We start from the raw sequence: 15,282 nt of genomic DNA, 5'->3' as shown, positions 1-15,282 counted from the left end.
TGTATGTGTGTGTGTATGTATTTTAAACATCCTAACACGGGCCTAACTGTGAGAACTTGTTTTGCAGTGGCAAGTATTAGCAGTATTAACAGTCACATACAAGTCATATCTTCATATTTTCAAAATAAGTGATTTTTAAAACAAAACAAAATGTAATGGCAGAACATGTTTTTAAAGATATCCCTATTCATCTGTGCATGGCTTTTCCCATTTGTACATATAATTTCCTCAAACTGTTACTCTGTATTCTTGATAACAACATGGTATGCTCATAGGCTCTTATTCACACGGTACATGTTTATTAGAATTGATTTGGCAGAGATTTTCACTTTCAGTAGTCTAAAATATATTTCTACTTTTAGAGATGTCTGAGGGCATAATTTATATATAGGAGCTATTAATTTAAACTCTGTAAGTGGTTACCTTCCTCATTTTGTTTAAAACAGGGTTTCCTTTACCTTGGCATTATTGACACTTTGGACTGGGTAATTTTTTGTTGGGGGTATCTTGTGCCTTGTAGGATATTTAGCAGCATCCCTGGCCTCTAACCACTAGATGCCAGTAGCACCCTCCACTCCGCAATTTGTGACAACCAACAATGTCTTTGGGCTTTGCCAAATGTTTCCTGGGGGGAAAATTACCTCCAGTTGAGAACTACTATGGTTTAAAAGATATAAAAACTACATTTTCTCTTGTGAAGCAACTTCTTTGTAGTCTACATGATAGGGTCCTGTGTTTGTTATAATCAATCTCTATGGACAAATAAAGTCTTATTTGAAAGGTTAACAGACATTGTTCTTATAATACATTTGAAACCCAAGGATGGAATGAAGCAAAACTTACTCAAAGTGAAATCTCAAGACATAAATGAGTCTCTTTGGCTGCTGTCTTGTCTTCTGTTATTATAGAGGAAAACCAGACATGGATAATCTCTATAGGCTAATAGTATAAATTCACTCAACCTATAAGAAAAAATTAACTCCTTGAGGCCATTTTCAGTGAAACCTCGGATGGAGGAGGAAGCAGGAACTGCATTTTCTGCACAGGGGAATAATAAAAATCCCCATTGTTTGAAGTGCTCGTGTTGAAAATGTTTATTAGATAAATATACATCATTATATCACATGTATCAATGTTGTATTTGTAGTATGTTAGGGTCATCACTTTAAACACTGATTCTCATTGTTGGTATTATGAGATTGAGGTGAATTTCCAAGGCCACCCCTTAGAAGTTGCTTTTTCAAACAAACCCCTTGAAATAGTTTTTGTTGCCATTTCTCTCCTAAAAAGTAGAAAGAAGTGAAAAAATCTAGTTGGCTGATTCTAAGCCCTCCCTTATCATAGCTGTCTCAATTGGGGCACCATGTCCTGGCTTATTCCGTCAATTAGCTGGGTTAGAACAGACTAGCCATAGACCTGGAGTGGGCCCACGTGGGGCAATGATGAGGCAATGAGGCCAAAATGTCCTCGTGTGAACACGTTGCTCATGTTTGGGTTGCTGTCCTGTGTCTTTACGAAACATTGATTCCACTCATTCCTGATGGTTCATATATAGGACATAAGTGATTCTCCAAAAAAAAAAAAAGAAAAGAAAAGAAAAAAATCGCCATTTCCTGCTCTAATAATTTAAAACAAATTATTAAAGCATCTAAGATTTTAAAGCACCTTAAGGATTACTGATTGGCTACAAATCCTAGTTGAGACCAATCTCTTTTTTTTTTTTTTTTTTTTTGAGATAGAGTCTTGCTCTATCACCCAGGCTAGAGTTCAGTGGCATCCTCATAGCTCACTGCAACCTCAAACTCCTGGGCTCAAGTGATCCTCCTGCCTCAGCCTCCCAAATGGCTGGGACTACAGATGCATGACACTACACCCAGCTAATTTTTCTATTTTTTTTTTTTTAGAGACAGGGTCTCACTCTTGCTCAGGCTGGACTTGAACTCCTGGCCTCAAGCGATCCTCCCACCTCAGCCTCCTAAAGTGCTGGGATTACAGGCATGAGCCACCTTGCTCGGCCATGACTAATCTCTTTGATATATCATTTTAGGGGTGATAATTTAGGAATGGAAAAAAGTCTTTCCATACTAATGACTCATCATGGTTAACTGTACATCCAGTCATTGCATAGTTTTACATTTTTGAGACCAAAAGACATGGAAGAAGCCTATCACTCTGGAATAGTTGGAAAGCATTGCTGTGATGACAAATTGTATTAGTTAATTTCCATGTTGTTTCCATCTGGGGCACTCTGTACTGTGAGCACTTAAATATTGACTGACACAGATTCATGATCAAGATCTAACTTCTGAAAACAACAGCTAGCCTTGTATTTAACTAAGTATTTTAAGCAAACTTCCCCTCTGCATGTGGGGGAAAATAAGCCATAGGAATTATGCTTAATTCCCACATGATTTAGGAGGAAAAAGCCAGCCTCTGCCTAGGCTTGTTGAAGCATAATAAAGGCAATGTGAGCATATCCTGCTGCCTCCAAGAATCCAAGAAGTTGTTATGTGACAACTGGATGACACCCACAAGTTACCTTCGTAGCGTGAAGCTCGCTTTGGGCCCTGCAATTGAGAGAACACAACACAGCGTGGAGTCCCCACAGAGCCAGCCTGGGCTGCATCTGCAAATCACACCCTCAGCCCTAAGTCTTATATTTGCTGTATTTTAATTTTACAAAGTACTTTTACAAGATCTTATTTTATCATAACCTCTTAGGAACATGTTCAAACCATTGCCTAGAAAGGAAAAAGAACTACCATTTACCATATGCCTACAGATTCACATGCTTTTCTTAGATATATTATTTATTTATTTATTTATTTTAGGCTGGTCAAGTGGAGCAGTGGGAGTGGAGAAGGAACAAAGGAATCTGTAACTGGTTGTGATCAATTAGTTGTAAACACCACTGCACTCGGACCAACCTCTTAGATATATTATTTAAATTAAGCTGCTCAGATAATAGAATGGGAAGATAAATACTGGAGTTCATTACTTGCCAGGGAGTTTGAGTTGTAATAATATAGAACTCAAGGATGAAGACAAAGCTAATGCTTTGTCAGCCTATGACCTCCTCTATCAGAATGTTGAGCTATTCTCATTTCCTGAAACCTCCCAATTAGACTTAGTACAAAATAGCAGTGCAGATTAATTTTATAGTAAGTGTTTTATTAATATTGTTCCCTTGCTAGATTCCACTAAAACAAATATTTAATTTTAAGAAACCACTTACCAAGCTTTCTATAAAATTACATTAAATGCTGGCCATCTTGTTGGGGCTTAGAAATCCAGTTTCACCTTGAAATACTATATTGCATTCTGATCTTTAATCACAAAGAAGTAATCTTATTTCGTAACTTTAACGATGAGCTTAAGGAGTTTAGTTTTTGGGGTGAGAATTTTCTTATTCAGAGCTTAAGTCAAGGCTTCCCAACCTTTTTCACATTCTGGCACATTTTTTTTTTTTTTTTCTTTTGCTGGTTGCCAGTGTGCAACATTCTGGCACATCTATAAAATGATGGTATTTGTGCATTTGTATGTGGTTGGAAGTTTCCAGTCCAAGAGCCAGCTTCCCTGAGGGAGCAATTTCTCAGCACTCTGGATAGAAGCTTTCATAGTTAGCTGCCCTCTCAGCTGTATGCTCTGCTGCAAACTTTTGTTAAAAGCTTCAGGTCCGTGAGACCCCGTCTCTGCTAAAAATAGAAAGAAATGATCTGGACAGCTAAAAATATATATAGAAAAAAATTAGCCAGGCATGGTGGCACATGCCTGTAGTCCCAGCTACTCTGGAGGCTGAGGCAGAAGTATTGCTTAAGCCCAGGAGTTTGAGGCTGCTGTGAGCTTGATGCCACAGTACTCTAGCCTGGGCAAGAGAGTGTCTGTCTCAAAAGAAAAAAAAAGCTTCAGGTCCACCTGGGCACATGGCCCTGGTTAGGGCAGCATGAACTTCATCGTAACACGAAGAGTCAAAACTGGTTTTAAGAAACTTTTCCCACATCTTTGCAATTGTGAATTGTGCTGCAATAAACATTTGAATACAGATAGATGTCTTTTTTATAGAATGTCTTTTGTTCTTTTGGGTAGATGCCCAATAATGGGATTGCTGGATCAAATGGTAGGTTTACTTGTATCTCTTTAAGGTATCTCCATATTGCTTTCCACAGAGGTTGCACTAGTTTGCAGTCCCACCAGCAGTCAGTGTATGAGTGTTCCTATCTGTCTGCATCCACGCCAACATTTATTGTTTTGGGACTTACTGATAACGGCCATAATGCGTGCGATGTGCACCGTCTGGGGGATGGACACGCTTGAAGCTCTGACTCGGTGGGGGGTTGAGGGGGGGGCAAGGGCAATATGCGTAACCTAAACTTTTGTACCCCCGTAATATGCTGAAATAATAAAAAAAAAAACAACTTTTTAAAGAGGGTTAATGCAGTTTTCTCCTTCATTTCTTCTCAAGGTCCCAGCCTTGTTGCAACAAGTCAGAACTTAGATTCTGTGGGTGCTATGCATATGCATGATTTTTATTTAAAATGATGACATGAATTGATGCCTTTTAAAAACACTGCTTAGAGTCTAAGCTATTTAAGCACACAAAAGCTTAAACACACTTCATAATGATCATTTTGGACAGCTTAGGAGATTTTCTGAAAACTACAGCAATACCCCTCCCTGCAAAGGGAACACTTTTCACTGAGATGATTTTGTTGATTAGTTTGAGTTCTATTTATTTTTTATTATTTTTATTTTTTTTTTGAGACAGAGTCTCACTTTGTTGCCCAGGCTAGAGTGCGTGCCATGGCGTCAGCCTAGCTCACAGCAACCTCAAACTCCTGGGCTCAAGCAATCCTCCTCTCTCAGCCTCCCGAGTAGTTGGGACTACAGGCATGCACCACCATGCCCGGCTAATTTTTTCTATATATATTTTTAGCTGTCCATATAATTTCTTTCTATTTTTTAGTAGAGATGGGGTCTCGCTCTTGCTCAGGCTGGTCTCGAACTCCTGAGCTCAAACGATCCGCCCACCTCGGCCTCCCAGAGTGCTAGGATTACAGGCGTGAGCCACTACGCCCGGCCTGAGTTCTATTTATAACATGAAACCTGTAGTGACTGTCCTGAGGGCTAGAAAAACACAAGAATATTTTTTTCTACTTAGCTCTTTGGGATCCTTCCTGCCCACACTGATGAATATCCAAGGAAAATGTAAATTTATTGAATTTTTTCAAAATGCTAGTCTCCTATGAACCTAAGTGGTGGTTGAAAATAAGCAATCTCATGGTAGGCATTTTTATGGGTATGAACCTGATGCTAGAATGGTAACCTCTCCTAGTTCAATCATGCCAACTTTTCCCTGGGAAAACCATTAAAATTCTCCTTCAGGTAATGTGGCCATTGGATGTGGGTGAGTTCATAAGAGAAAGTAAAGATTCCTACATGGAGAACTTAGAGAATGAAGATACTCCCCTTGATCTGCTTTTAAGAATAGGAGTGTTATGAATAAGATCAGCTTGCATTTTAATACCAAAACAGGACTCATTAAGTTTGTTTTTTTTTTAAGCTGATATTTAATGAGTAAAAATAAAAATCCCTCACAAATCAAGTTTATTCAGTAGCTAATAGCCTAAAATGAAATTTTTATTTTTCTTGCTCACACGATTTTTTTCCTGTTTTTTTTTCTTTCCCCTTCTCTTTTCTGACTTCTCAGTTGAGCCTTTCTGACAGGAAAAAAAAAAAAAAAACAAACCCACAATGGATATTTCTCCACATGCCCCTGTCTCACCCCAGTAAAAAGCAGGAAGAAAATACATTGATTAAAACAGAATTGTATTAAACATTCACTTCTGTGTTATTAGGTGAATTTCATTCACTCCAGAACAGTCCCAGAGAAGAAGACAGGCAAGCTGGGTTTCAGACTGTCTCACCACTGACACTCCAAATTGTGCTGGGAGTGCCCAAGGCTTTGTGAGAAATACTAAGTCTGGAAAATGTCCCTAAGGGTGTGTGGTGCCTCGGCTGACTCAGCACTGCATGCTCCGGCTCCTCCACCAGGGCCAGCCCCAGCACAGGTCTTTAGTTCGAGGTAGAGGTGCTGCTGTTATTTCCCAGGTGAGCAAGAAGCAGGCGAGTAGCAAGCACTCTCCTAAGACTGGTCTTTATTGCGTGGTGACAAGTTTCACAATCGTGCTGATGATCCGGGATCCTCGAGGACACGTACACAGATCTATGCTTGGGTTTTTTATTTTATCCTGGAGAAGCTGGTCAAGTTCACAACGAAGTTCCTTTACTAATTCAGCCACCTAAAATGAAAGCTATGATATCAGCAGTGCTTGGAGCAACAGGGGAGGATAGGTTATTAAAGGGAAATACCCCAATTATGATTATCATTAGATTTCTGGTATTAATTTTAACTCCATCAGGAGGAAAAAAAATTAGATACATTTTCATTTTGTAATAGACTAAATGAAGTTCATTATAAAAATCTCCTCTATCATATCTCGTTTAAAGAAAAGATTAAATATGGAAGTATGGCTTTTACGTAATGTTCTCCATACTAAAATTTCATCAACTTTTATAATTTTCCCCAAGAGGATAAGCAGGAAAATGGAGAATTAAAAATGGTGGATATTAGACAAACCAAAAAATCTCTTTAGCTTTAGGATACACTTTATGCTTTTATGCTGATGTACTAGCATGGTAGATGTCTTCCCAATAGCTGCTTTGCTCCTTCCCCACTGTGTGGCAGCCACGCAGTTTAGACCCTGCTCTAACTCAGACAGGTTCACGCTGTGAGCCCTGCCAGAGTAGATGGCTCAGCACTCTAGGTCTTTGAGTCCAAGACATCCCTTTGGCCACAGGAATTGGTTTAGGAGGGGAACTTTGATGGAGCTTTTGGGAAAGGTTTTTCTCTCCCCTTCTGGACAGTATGCTGCACAGATGTGATGCCAGGAGCTACTGCAGCCATCTTGCTACCACAAGGTCAGCCAGGTTTTTGTCATCACTGAGCTGCTAAATCAAACCAACTCCACCTGGCCCTCTTGACCTGCACTGTCCAATATGGCAGCCACCAGACACCTGTGGCTTATCTAATGACCACATGAAATATGGCCAGTCCAAACGGAGATGGACTCTGAGTGTAAAATACACACCAGATTTTGAAGACTTAGTATGAAAAGAGAATGTAAGCCATCTCAATAATTTTTATATTGATTATATGTTGAAATTAAAACATTTTGGATATATTAGGTTAAATAAAATATATTAAGATTAATTTCACCTATTTTTACTTTTTAAAATGTGGTTACTAAAACAATGAAAATTACATATGTGGCTTACATTATACTTCTCTTGGACAGTGCTGCTCTCGACTTTACAGTTATATATGCCAATCAATTTCCTTTAATATCTGAGTTGGGATTTCTGCTTCTTTCAATATACAAATTCTAATAGATGCAAGTGTTAAAGTGAATTTTTATTTCTTAAACATATACTCCCATGAAATGTTTTTCAAAGAGACTCCATATAGTGAATAATCGAGACCTGAGAATAAAAGGAGAATTCAGGACCATTATCTTTTTTAATAGTTATGGTGGAATCAGGGTGATTTTTATTTATTTTTGCTTATCTGTATTTTCTGACTTTTCTTTGGTGAACATATACTATTTGTATAACAATAAGGAAGTTCCAACACTCTCCCTTTATAGCTTCTGTCCTAAACCTTTTATACCAACCACAACCCACCCCAGGCTTGCCCTCCTAGTGTGCTTTCTGGAACTTTTACTAGGGCTCCACCCTGGCCTCATTCTTTCTTAGGGTCCCATTGTACACCCATCATTCACCCTTAATTAGCTGTGTTGTCCTTTGTCCCTAAGGAATGCCCCATACTTCATATTATCAAAGCTCCTCACCGCCTGAGCCTCATAGAACAAATTATCCCTTTACCTGATGGGAAGCAGCTACAAAACGGATCCAACCATCATCCAAGGAGACAACGAACTCTCCCCTTTGAAGCTGCACATTCACTTGACCTCCTCCAAACAAGACCAATGGGTACACAGACACCATGCTGCAGTCGCGGATGAATACCCGACTAGTTTTGATCTTCTCATGGTATAACAGGTAGGGGCTGTCGAAGTGTCTGACCTGTAACAGAAAACCTCAGATGATGACAATGATGTCACTGGCAACATAAAGGGATCCTCACCAGTGCCATGGATTTAAATACCACCTGTCTATTAATGACTCTCAAAATTCTTAGCCCGTACCCTTCCCAAGCTTGACGTGTGTATGGCTACCTACTTGCATCCCCACTTGGACATCTAATAAGCATCTCAAAGTCACTGTGTTCAAAAGGAATTCTCGCTTCGCCCTCCTTGCAGTGCTCCCATCTTAGGAAATGACTCCCATTCACCCAGCTGCTCCAGCCCCCAATTTAGGAGTCATCCTTTTTCCCCTCACTCCATTTATATTGTCACTAAGTCCTGTCACCTCTATTTTCAAACTATATAGTAGACGGACACATTCTCACCACTTCCACAGCTGCCACCTTAATACAAATCATTGTCACCTCACAGAGACCACTGCAGTGGCTTAAAATGCTCACTCTGCTTCCATTCTTGCATCTTTACAAAGTCTCTTTTCCACCCAGCAGCCACAGTGATCTTTTCTGAAATGGTAATAGTTTCCTAAATTTCAGGTTTTATAGCGTTGGAGGCCGAGAAGTCCAAGCTCAAGGCACTGGCAGGTGTGGTTGCTGGTAAAGGCCTGTTCCTTATAGACAGTGCCATCTAGGTGTCCTCACATGGTGGAACGGATGGAAGGGCAAAAAGAGGATGAACGCTGTGTCTTCACGTGGCAGAAGAGCCACAGTGTCTTTTAAAAACATAGATCCAGTTATGGCTCAAAACCCTTCAGTGGTTTCCCAGGGATAAAATCTAAAATCCTTACTGTAGCCTACAAGGTCCTCCACGGCCTGACCCCTGCCTGCTTGTCCTAACGTGTCACCTACCACTTTCACCCCTAATCATCTCACGCCCTTACATCGGCCCCTTCTTGCATTTCCTGGAACACCAAATATGCTCCCACCTCATGGCCTTTGCACTATGTTCTCTCCACTCTCCGTATCTGCTTGGCTCACTCTTTACTTCACTGAGGATCTGCTCACTTGTTTTCTCCTCAGAGAGTTCTTCCCTGACTACCCTACACGAAAGGGCCCCTCTCCTGTCACTCTCAATCTCTCTACCCTGCTTTATTTTTCTTCACAGCATTTGTCACTAACCTGAGATTATTTGTTTACTTATTTCTTGCCTGTCTTCCTCACCAGAACGCAGCTCGAGGGCAGAGACCTGGTCTGTGTAGGTACACCTGCTGTCCCCCATGGCCCACGACAGTGCCTGGCACACAGTAGGGGCCAGTAGGTATTGAATGGATCCATGAATGATTTGGATTCTGCCACGGTGAACTCAAAAGAGGAGGAATGGAGCTAACTCAGGCCTCTGGTTCCTAAGAGCACATGCAGCTGAGAGAACAGATGATTTCCCGGCCCTCAAACTCCCCTGAGCTTAAGAAAATCCTTTTCATGCTTTGCGACACTTTCCTCAGTAGTTCCAGCAACTGACCAGCCCTAACATTTCAAACTCTCTCTTCCTCCATTCTCCTTTCTTCTTTTCCCCCTTCATTTCTCCTGAAAGCTTTATTGAGCACCACTTTCTGCTAGGCACCCTGCTAGAAATTAAGATTATAAAAATGAATAGAATTTAATTCCTGCCTTCAGGGATTTCACAATCCCATGAGGACGACATACCATAAACTAATGTGATAAGTGTCCCAATGAACTATGTGATCACACCGTGTGATGGTGGAACAGAGGGAGTGAAGAGCAAGTTAGAGGGAGAGGGATGCTGAGGAAGTGATTTTTAATGGAAGCGTGAAGTAGGGGCTTGCTGGGGAATGAGAACGTCATTCCAGGACCAGAGAACAGCATGCGCAATGGCATGGCATTGGGGGACAGAGCTGAGAGCCTGGTATTCTTGGAGCACACAGAATGACAGAGGGAGGGGGTTGTGGGGCACATGGGACAAGGGCCAGATGTGAAGGGTCACGTGAGAGTTTGTCGTATACTCTGAATATGAAGATTGGATCTTTAGCCTTTCCTCCTTGAGCATTTTTCCAAGATCAGGAAGTCAACAGGGAAAAAAAAGATTGAAGCAAGGGACTGACATGGTCAAATGTATGTTTTATAAAGATGATTCTGGCAGCAGTGGTGTGGAAGGTTGGAGAGAAGCACCAGAAGTAAGATTATCACAGTACTTTAGGTAAGAGATAGATACCCAGGGTTTGAATTTAGGAGTAGGTGAATCTTAGAGATGTAAAAAAGGTGGCATTGCTGAGACTCGGTGACCAATCAGATTAGAGTGAGGAGAAAAGACGCAGGATTCTATGTGACTTCAGGTTCTGATTTGGATGGTGCTGTTCACCGAGACAGGGAACACACAGAGAAGAGTGAATTGGGGATGATGAGTTTAAGTTTTCAGCTTCTGAGTCCGAGGGGACTGGAAGACATCCAGCTGATGTTTTCTAGCAGGAGAGCTGAGAAAAACCCCACATCTGGGTAGACTTGGGGGTCTGTGTCAGCGTGTAGGAGGTAGTAGGAACCATGATGTTGTACCTTCAGTGGTTCAGGAAGCGTATGTACACTATAATGAGAAAATAAGGACAAAGGACAGAACCACTATTTCATGGCAAAGGAAGAGAAACTAGCAAAGGAGATAGAGGGGACAATCAGAGAGAGAAAAGAAAATATTTCAGAAGCAAAAAGAACACCAAGGATAGTTTCAAGAGGAAGGGAGGTCAGCAAGGGCAAACACCACGTGAGAGGCAAGTATGACAAGGACCAGGGATGCCCTCTAGGTCTGACAACCAGGTTACTCGTGACCTTGGATGAGTAGAGAGGAATGGTGTGGGCAGAAGCCTCACAGCAGCAGGCTGAGTGACAGCCTGTGCTGTGGGATCAGCAAGAATAGGTCAATCATTTCTTTTTAAGGCACCGATTCAGTGATGTAATTGGCCATAACTTAAATCACCATTGCAAAGATAATTTTATATCTGAAAGCAGGCTTCAGCATTTTTTTGTAAGAAGTAGAATTTTCTTGAAATGAAAATAGTCTTTCCAGAAATAGTCCAATTTCCAGTCTGTTTATACTTATACAACTTTCCCTAAGTCATGGTGCTGCTGTGGACAGCAAGTGCTGGAACAAGCTTTGGCTGAATATAAGGGACTGTGTTTCGCACCCCAGGATGCGCCATATGTAAACGTAAGTATACCCCACCGTTCTGACCTGATAGTTCACCGATGAAGGGTGAATGTGTACGTATCCATCGTTCTTCGTGACAAACTTTAACTCAGCTGATTTTGGTTGCATTTTGACAGCTCCAGTACTGGTCTTCTGAAATTTCCCTTCTGGACTTTTCACCTAAATAAGTATTTGTAAAAGAAAAAAAAAAAAAAAATATATATATATATATATGTATATATATTATTTATTTATTTATTTTTCATTGTAGGAAGTCTCCCTTGGCACAAAATAAGTTTTACTTGAATGGCTTTGCTGTTTCTTCCCTCTCTTGCTTACTTTGTTTCCTTTTGAAAGCAGTACAAGCACACTTTTTTTTTTGGTACCACCAAGAAGTGTACAGTAGGTGCAGTAGCTCTGGGAGACTATATCATATAGTAGCCACATGGGGGAGAAACTATGTGGGTATTTTGGTTCTGCATTGATTAGGTACAAAGACCCAGCTGGCAATACTCTGGACTAGGGATCTGAGTATCAATCCCAATCCCAGTATAACATTCCACATGAATTTTTTTTTTTTTTTGAGACAGAGTCTTGCTCTCTTGCCTGGGCTAGAGTGCCATGGCGTCAGCCTAGCTCACAGCAACCTCAAACTCCTGGGCTCAAGCGATCTTCCTGCCTCAGTCTCCCGAGTAGCTGGGACTACAGGCATGCGCCACCATGCCCAGCTAATTTTTTCTCTATATATTTTTAGTTGTCCATATAATTTCTTTCTTTCTTTCCGTTTTTAGTAGAGATGGGGTCTCGCTCTTGCTCAGGCTGGTCTCTAACTCCTGAGCTCAAACGATCCTCCCGCCTCGGCCTCCCAGAGTGCTAGGATTACAGGCGTGAGCCACCGTGCCTGGTCTCCAAATGATTTTTAAAAGTACATTTCAAGTGGTTTGAAAAGCATACAAATACTAAGCAGAAAATAAACCATAAATGAATCAACAGAGCTTAACTGAACATTTAACAAAAAAGCTGAAGCCTTGAAAATTATTCAGTACTCAATCAAATTCAAATTCTAAGTTTGAAACAGTCCCTTGTTAGGGCTGGACAATCAAAGCTCAGGTAAAAGTGCAAAAGCACACTCAGATAGGGCTTCCAGAAGGCTGGCCACAGGTTGTCCTATGGCAAAGCACTGATTTGTTCTTATCTAATTTTAGTCCAGAGTAGAGGGCAAAGGGCAACTATAGTAGAATCAGGTTTCCATCTACTGTTATGTACAGGTTAGCTGACAGAGTAACATTTATATCTATTTTAATTTCCGGAATATTATAATGTCAGAGTTTAGATTAAAAATGCACCTAATTTTATATAATAAATGTGTTCTTGAACGATGTATCCAAACAGATTTGGGGAATTGCAGGATTGGAAATGTACATCAAGTTTAAAAGGCAGTGTGTGTGTGTGTGTGTGTGTGTTTATCTCTTTAAAATGCTTAATGTACACATCTTAACTTATATCCCTTGGTTATAAATCAAACAAAAAACAGGAGGACTGAGGAAAAATGTTTTGTTACCTGCACGACATTTGGATACAAAGCAGCACACAGCATTGCTGATATCAGCTTAGGGTTCTCAGCATTTGAGTTTGCCTATGAGAGAAACATAGCATTACTCAACTTAATAATTTTACCAAGTAATATGGCTACTTCTGTCTGTGCCTTGGAATTTACCATTATATTACATTTGATCTCTATCTTAAGGCAAAAAAGAGTATCTAATTTATATCTCTTTGCTAGAACAAAATTATTTCTAAGTAAAAAAAAAAAAAAAAATCTGTTGGCCCACAATCACATAGGACCACCAGGCACGGTGGCTCATGCTTATAATCCTAGCACTCTGGGAGGCCGAGGCGAGAGGATTGCTTGAGCTCAGGAGTTCAAGACCAGCCTGAGCAAGAGTGAGACCCCGTCTCTACTAAAAATAGAAAGAAATTGGCCAAACAACTAAAAATAGAAAAAATTAGCCAGGCATGGTGGCGTGTGCCTGTAGTCCCAGCTACTGGGGAGGCTGAGGCAGGAGGATCACTTGAGCCCAGGAGTTGGAGGTTGCTGTGAGCTAGGCTGACACCACGGCACTGTAGCCCAGGCAACAGAGTGAGACTCTGTCTCAAAAAAAAAAAAAAATCACACAGGACCCACTCCAAGGAGCCCACGATGGCTCTTTCTAGATCTCTGCAAAGCAGTTACAAAGCCAGTGTTCCCAAGCATCAGTGGAGAGAAAGATTCCAGCTCATGAGATGTTCAGAGTCCCCAGGAAGTACTAACTGCACTCAGACAGAGGGGCATCAAGTTCATCTTGAAGAAGTGCTCTTCCTGTAGTTATTATAAAAAGCTGTCCTTCGTTAGAAAAAAGCTGGCCTGATTTCAGAAAACGTTACTGGAAAGTCTATTCTATCTCTTACGAACTTATTAAGAACCAGTGTGAAATTTAAAAAACAAAACCAATAGCAACAATGAACAAAAAAACCCTTCTGTTCTTATGAGTGTTAACTGACCCTTATTTGTGGAAAGAAGAAAGTCAAGAATCCCATTAACCCAGTGCTCATAGGGCTAAAGAGAAGAAGAATATATACAAGTGTTCCTGGGTTAATATTTTATCCATGTGCTAATCAAGAGAAATAAGAACTAACTACACATTCTTTACCTCTTCTCCTGTGGCATCTAAGACACCATCTCCTCCTTGGGCCCTTTTCTCAATTTCCCTTGCTCTGAGTCCCTCCTTTGCAAATCCTATATCCGACAACAGTTCGGTGAACTGTCGTTTGAGGCTGGCCATTTCCTGAAAGAAGTGGAAAAGGCTTTAAGCAAGGACATCAGCATGGAAGGTAAGTGTTAAGTCTTACGATAATGACTAGAAAAATGTATGACTTCAGTGGATAGCAAGGACGCTCATATGGATTCATCACGTGGCGGTATTCACTTACACAAACTGGCAGACAGAGGGAAATGTCACATAGAAATGTAAAAATTCAGAAAATCCAAAGACTATTTTTTTCACTCTAGATTATATTTTTAAACACTTTCATTGGGTTTTGGGTAGGTTTGATTTAATTGGTCTGGGGTAGAACCTGGGTGTTTTTACTTATTTATTTTTTTAAGCATTCTGAGCTGAATCTTAGTCAGGATTGAAAACTATTGCTTTTGAAATACTTAGAATAAAGCTACAGCCTTTGTATTCTCAAAATGTTTCACCGTAGTACAACTAAAGGCAGAGGAGAATGAAGGCAAATACTGAGATGGTTCTGAGGTCTCTTACTTCATTTCACATAATCAGATTCACTCACTCATGCGTTTATTTTGTGAATCTTAAAGAAAATCTGGTTCAATATCAATTCTCTGGTTTTGATGAGAGGTAAGAGGATTAGAGATGGTAAAAACCCCCTTTGAGAATCTGATGAAAGCTATTATCCCTCTCTCCAGAATATTGCACATGTATTTAAGCATACTACTTTGTATACAATTGCAGGGGTTTATGGATCCAGGTTAAGAGTGCCTGTATAATTACTACAACAACTGACTTCCAGTAAGCTGTCATCTTCAGAGTACCTACATTCTACCCTTATAAGTAAACACAGATTTACCAAAGAGAGGAAAAGAGGCCAGTTGAAAGGTTTAGCACAGAAGGCATGATGCTATATACCTCAGGGGTCCATTTTACACAGCTGGTAAAGCCAAACAGATTCCAGAAATAACATTGTCAATGTCAAGATAGGACCAGCAAGCTGAAGTTGCAACATCCTCTGGTAAGCTACTACAATAGAAAAGGAGGAAAACAAAGAGCCACAGAAACAACTCACCTGCAAAACTCTTCCTGACAAGAAGTTTTGTCTGCAGTAATTATAACTTGCACGCACACCTTCTTTTGTACTTAGCTGCCATCCCTAAATTTTGGAGAAAATCAAACTGAACTTAGTCTTTAGTGCCGACTTTGGTAATAAAGCTAAG

The 15,282-nt window shown here is 40.5% G+C and overlaps 1 protein-coding gene across 2 annotated transcripts in view; it reads right to left on the bottom strand.

Moving 5' to 3' along the window:
- Window positions 1-5,550: 5,550 nt before the first annotated feature.
- Window positions 5,551-15,282, bottom strand: part of DHX57 (DExH-box helicase 57) — a 51,475-nt gene continuing 41,743 nt past the window's right edge. For both annotated transcript variants that reach the window (XM_069493907.1, XM_069493909.1), the window contains exons 19-24: window positions 15,135-15,218; window positions 13,982-14,116; window positions 12,853-12,927; window positions 11,337-11,471; window positions 7,942-8,142; window positions 5,551-6,299 (exon numbers count right to left, since the gene is read on the bottom strand). In XM_069493907.1, coding sequence (XP_069350008.1) covers window positions 6,156-6,299; window positions 7,942-8,142; window positions 11,337-11,471; window positions 12,853-12,927; window positions 13,982-14,116; window positions 15,135-15,218 — 774 coding nt within the window. In that variant the 3' untranslated portion in view covers window positions 5,551-6,155. The remainder of the gene's footprint in view (window positions 6,300-7,941; window positions 8,143-11,336; window positions 11,472-12,852; window positions 12,928-13,981; window positions 14,117-15,134; window positions 15,219-15,282) is intronic.

This window comes from Eulemur rufifrons, chromosome 19, assembly GCF_041146395.1.
Source record: "Eulemur rufifrons isolate Redbay chromosome 19, OSU_ERuf_1, whole genome shotgun sequence".
NCBI lineage: Eukaryota > Metazoa > Chordata > Mammalia > Primates > Lemuridae > Eulemur > Eulemur rufifrons.
The sequence above is the reverse complement of the archived record's forward strand: the minus strand, read 5'-3'. Positions and strand labels throughout refer to the sequence as shown.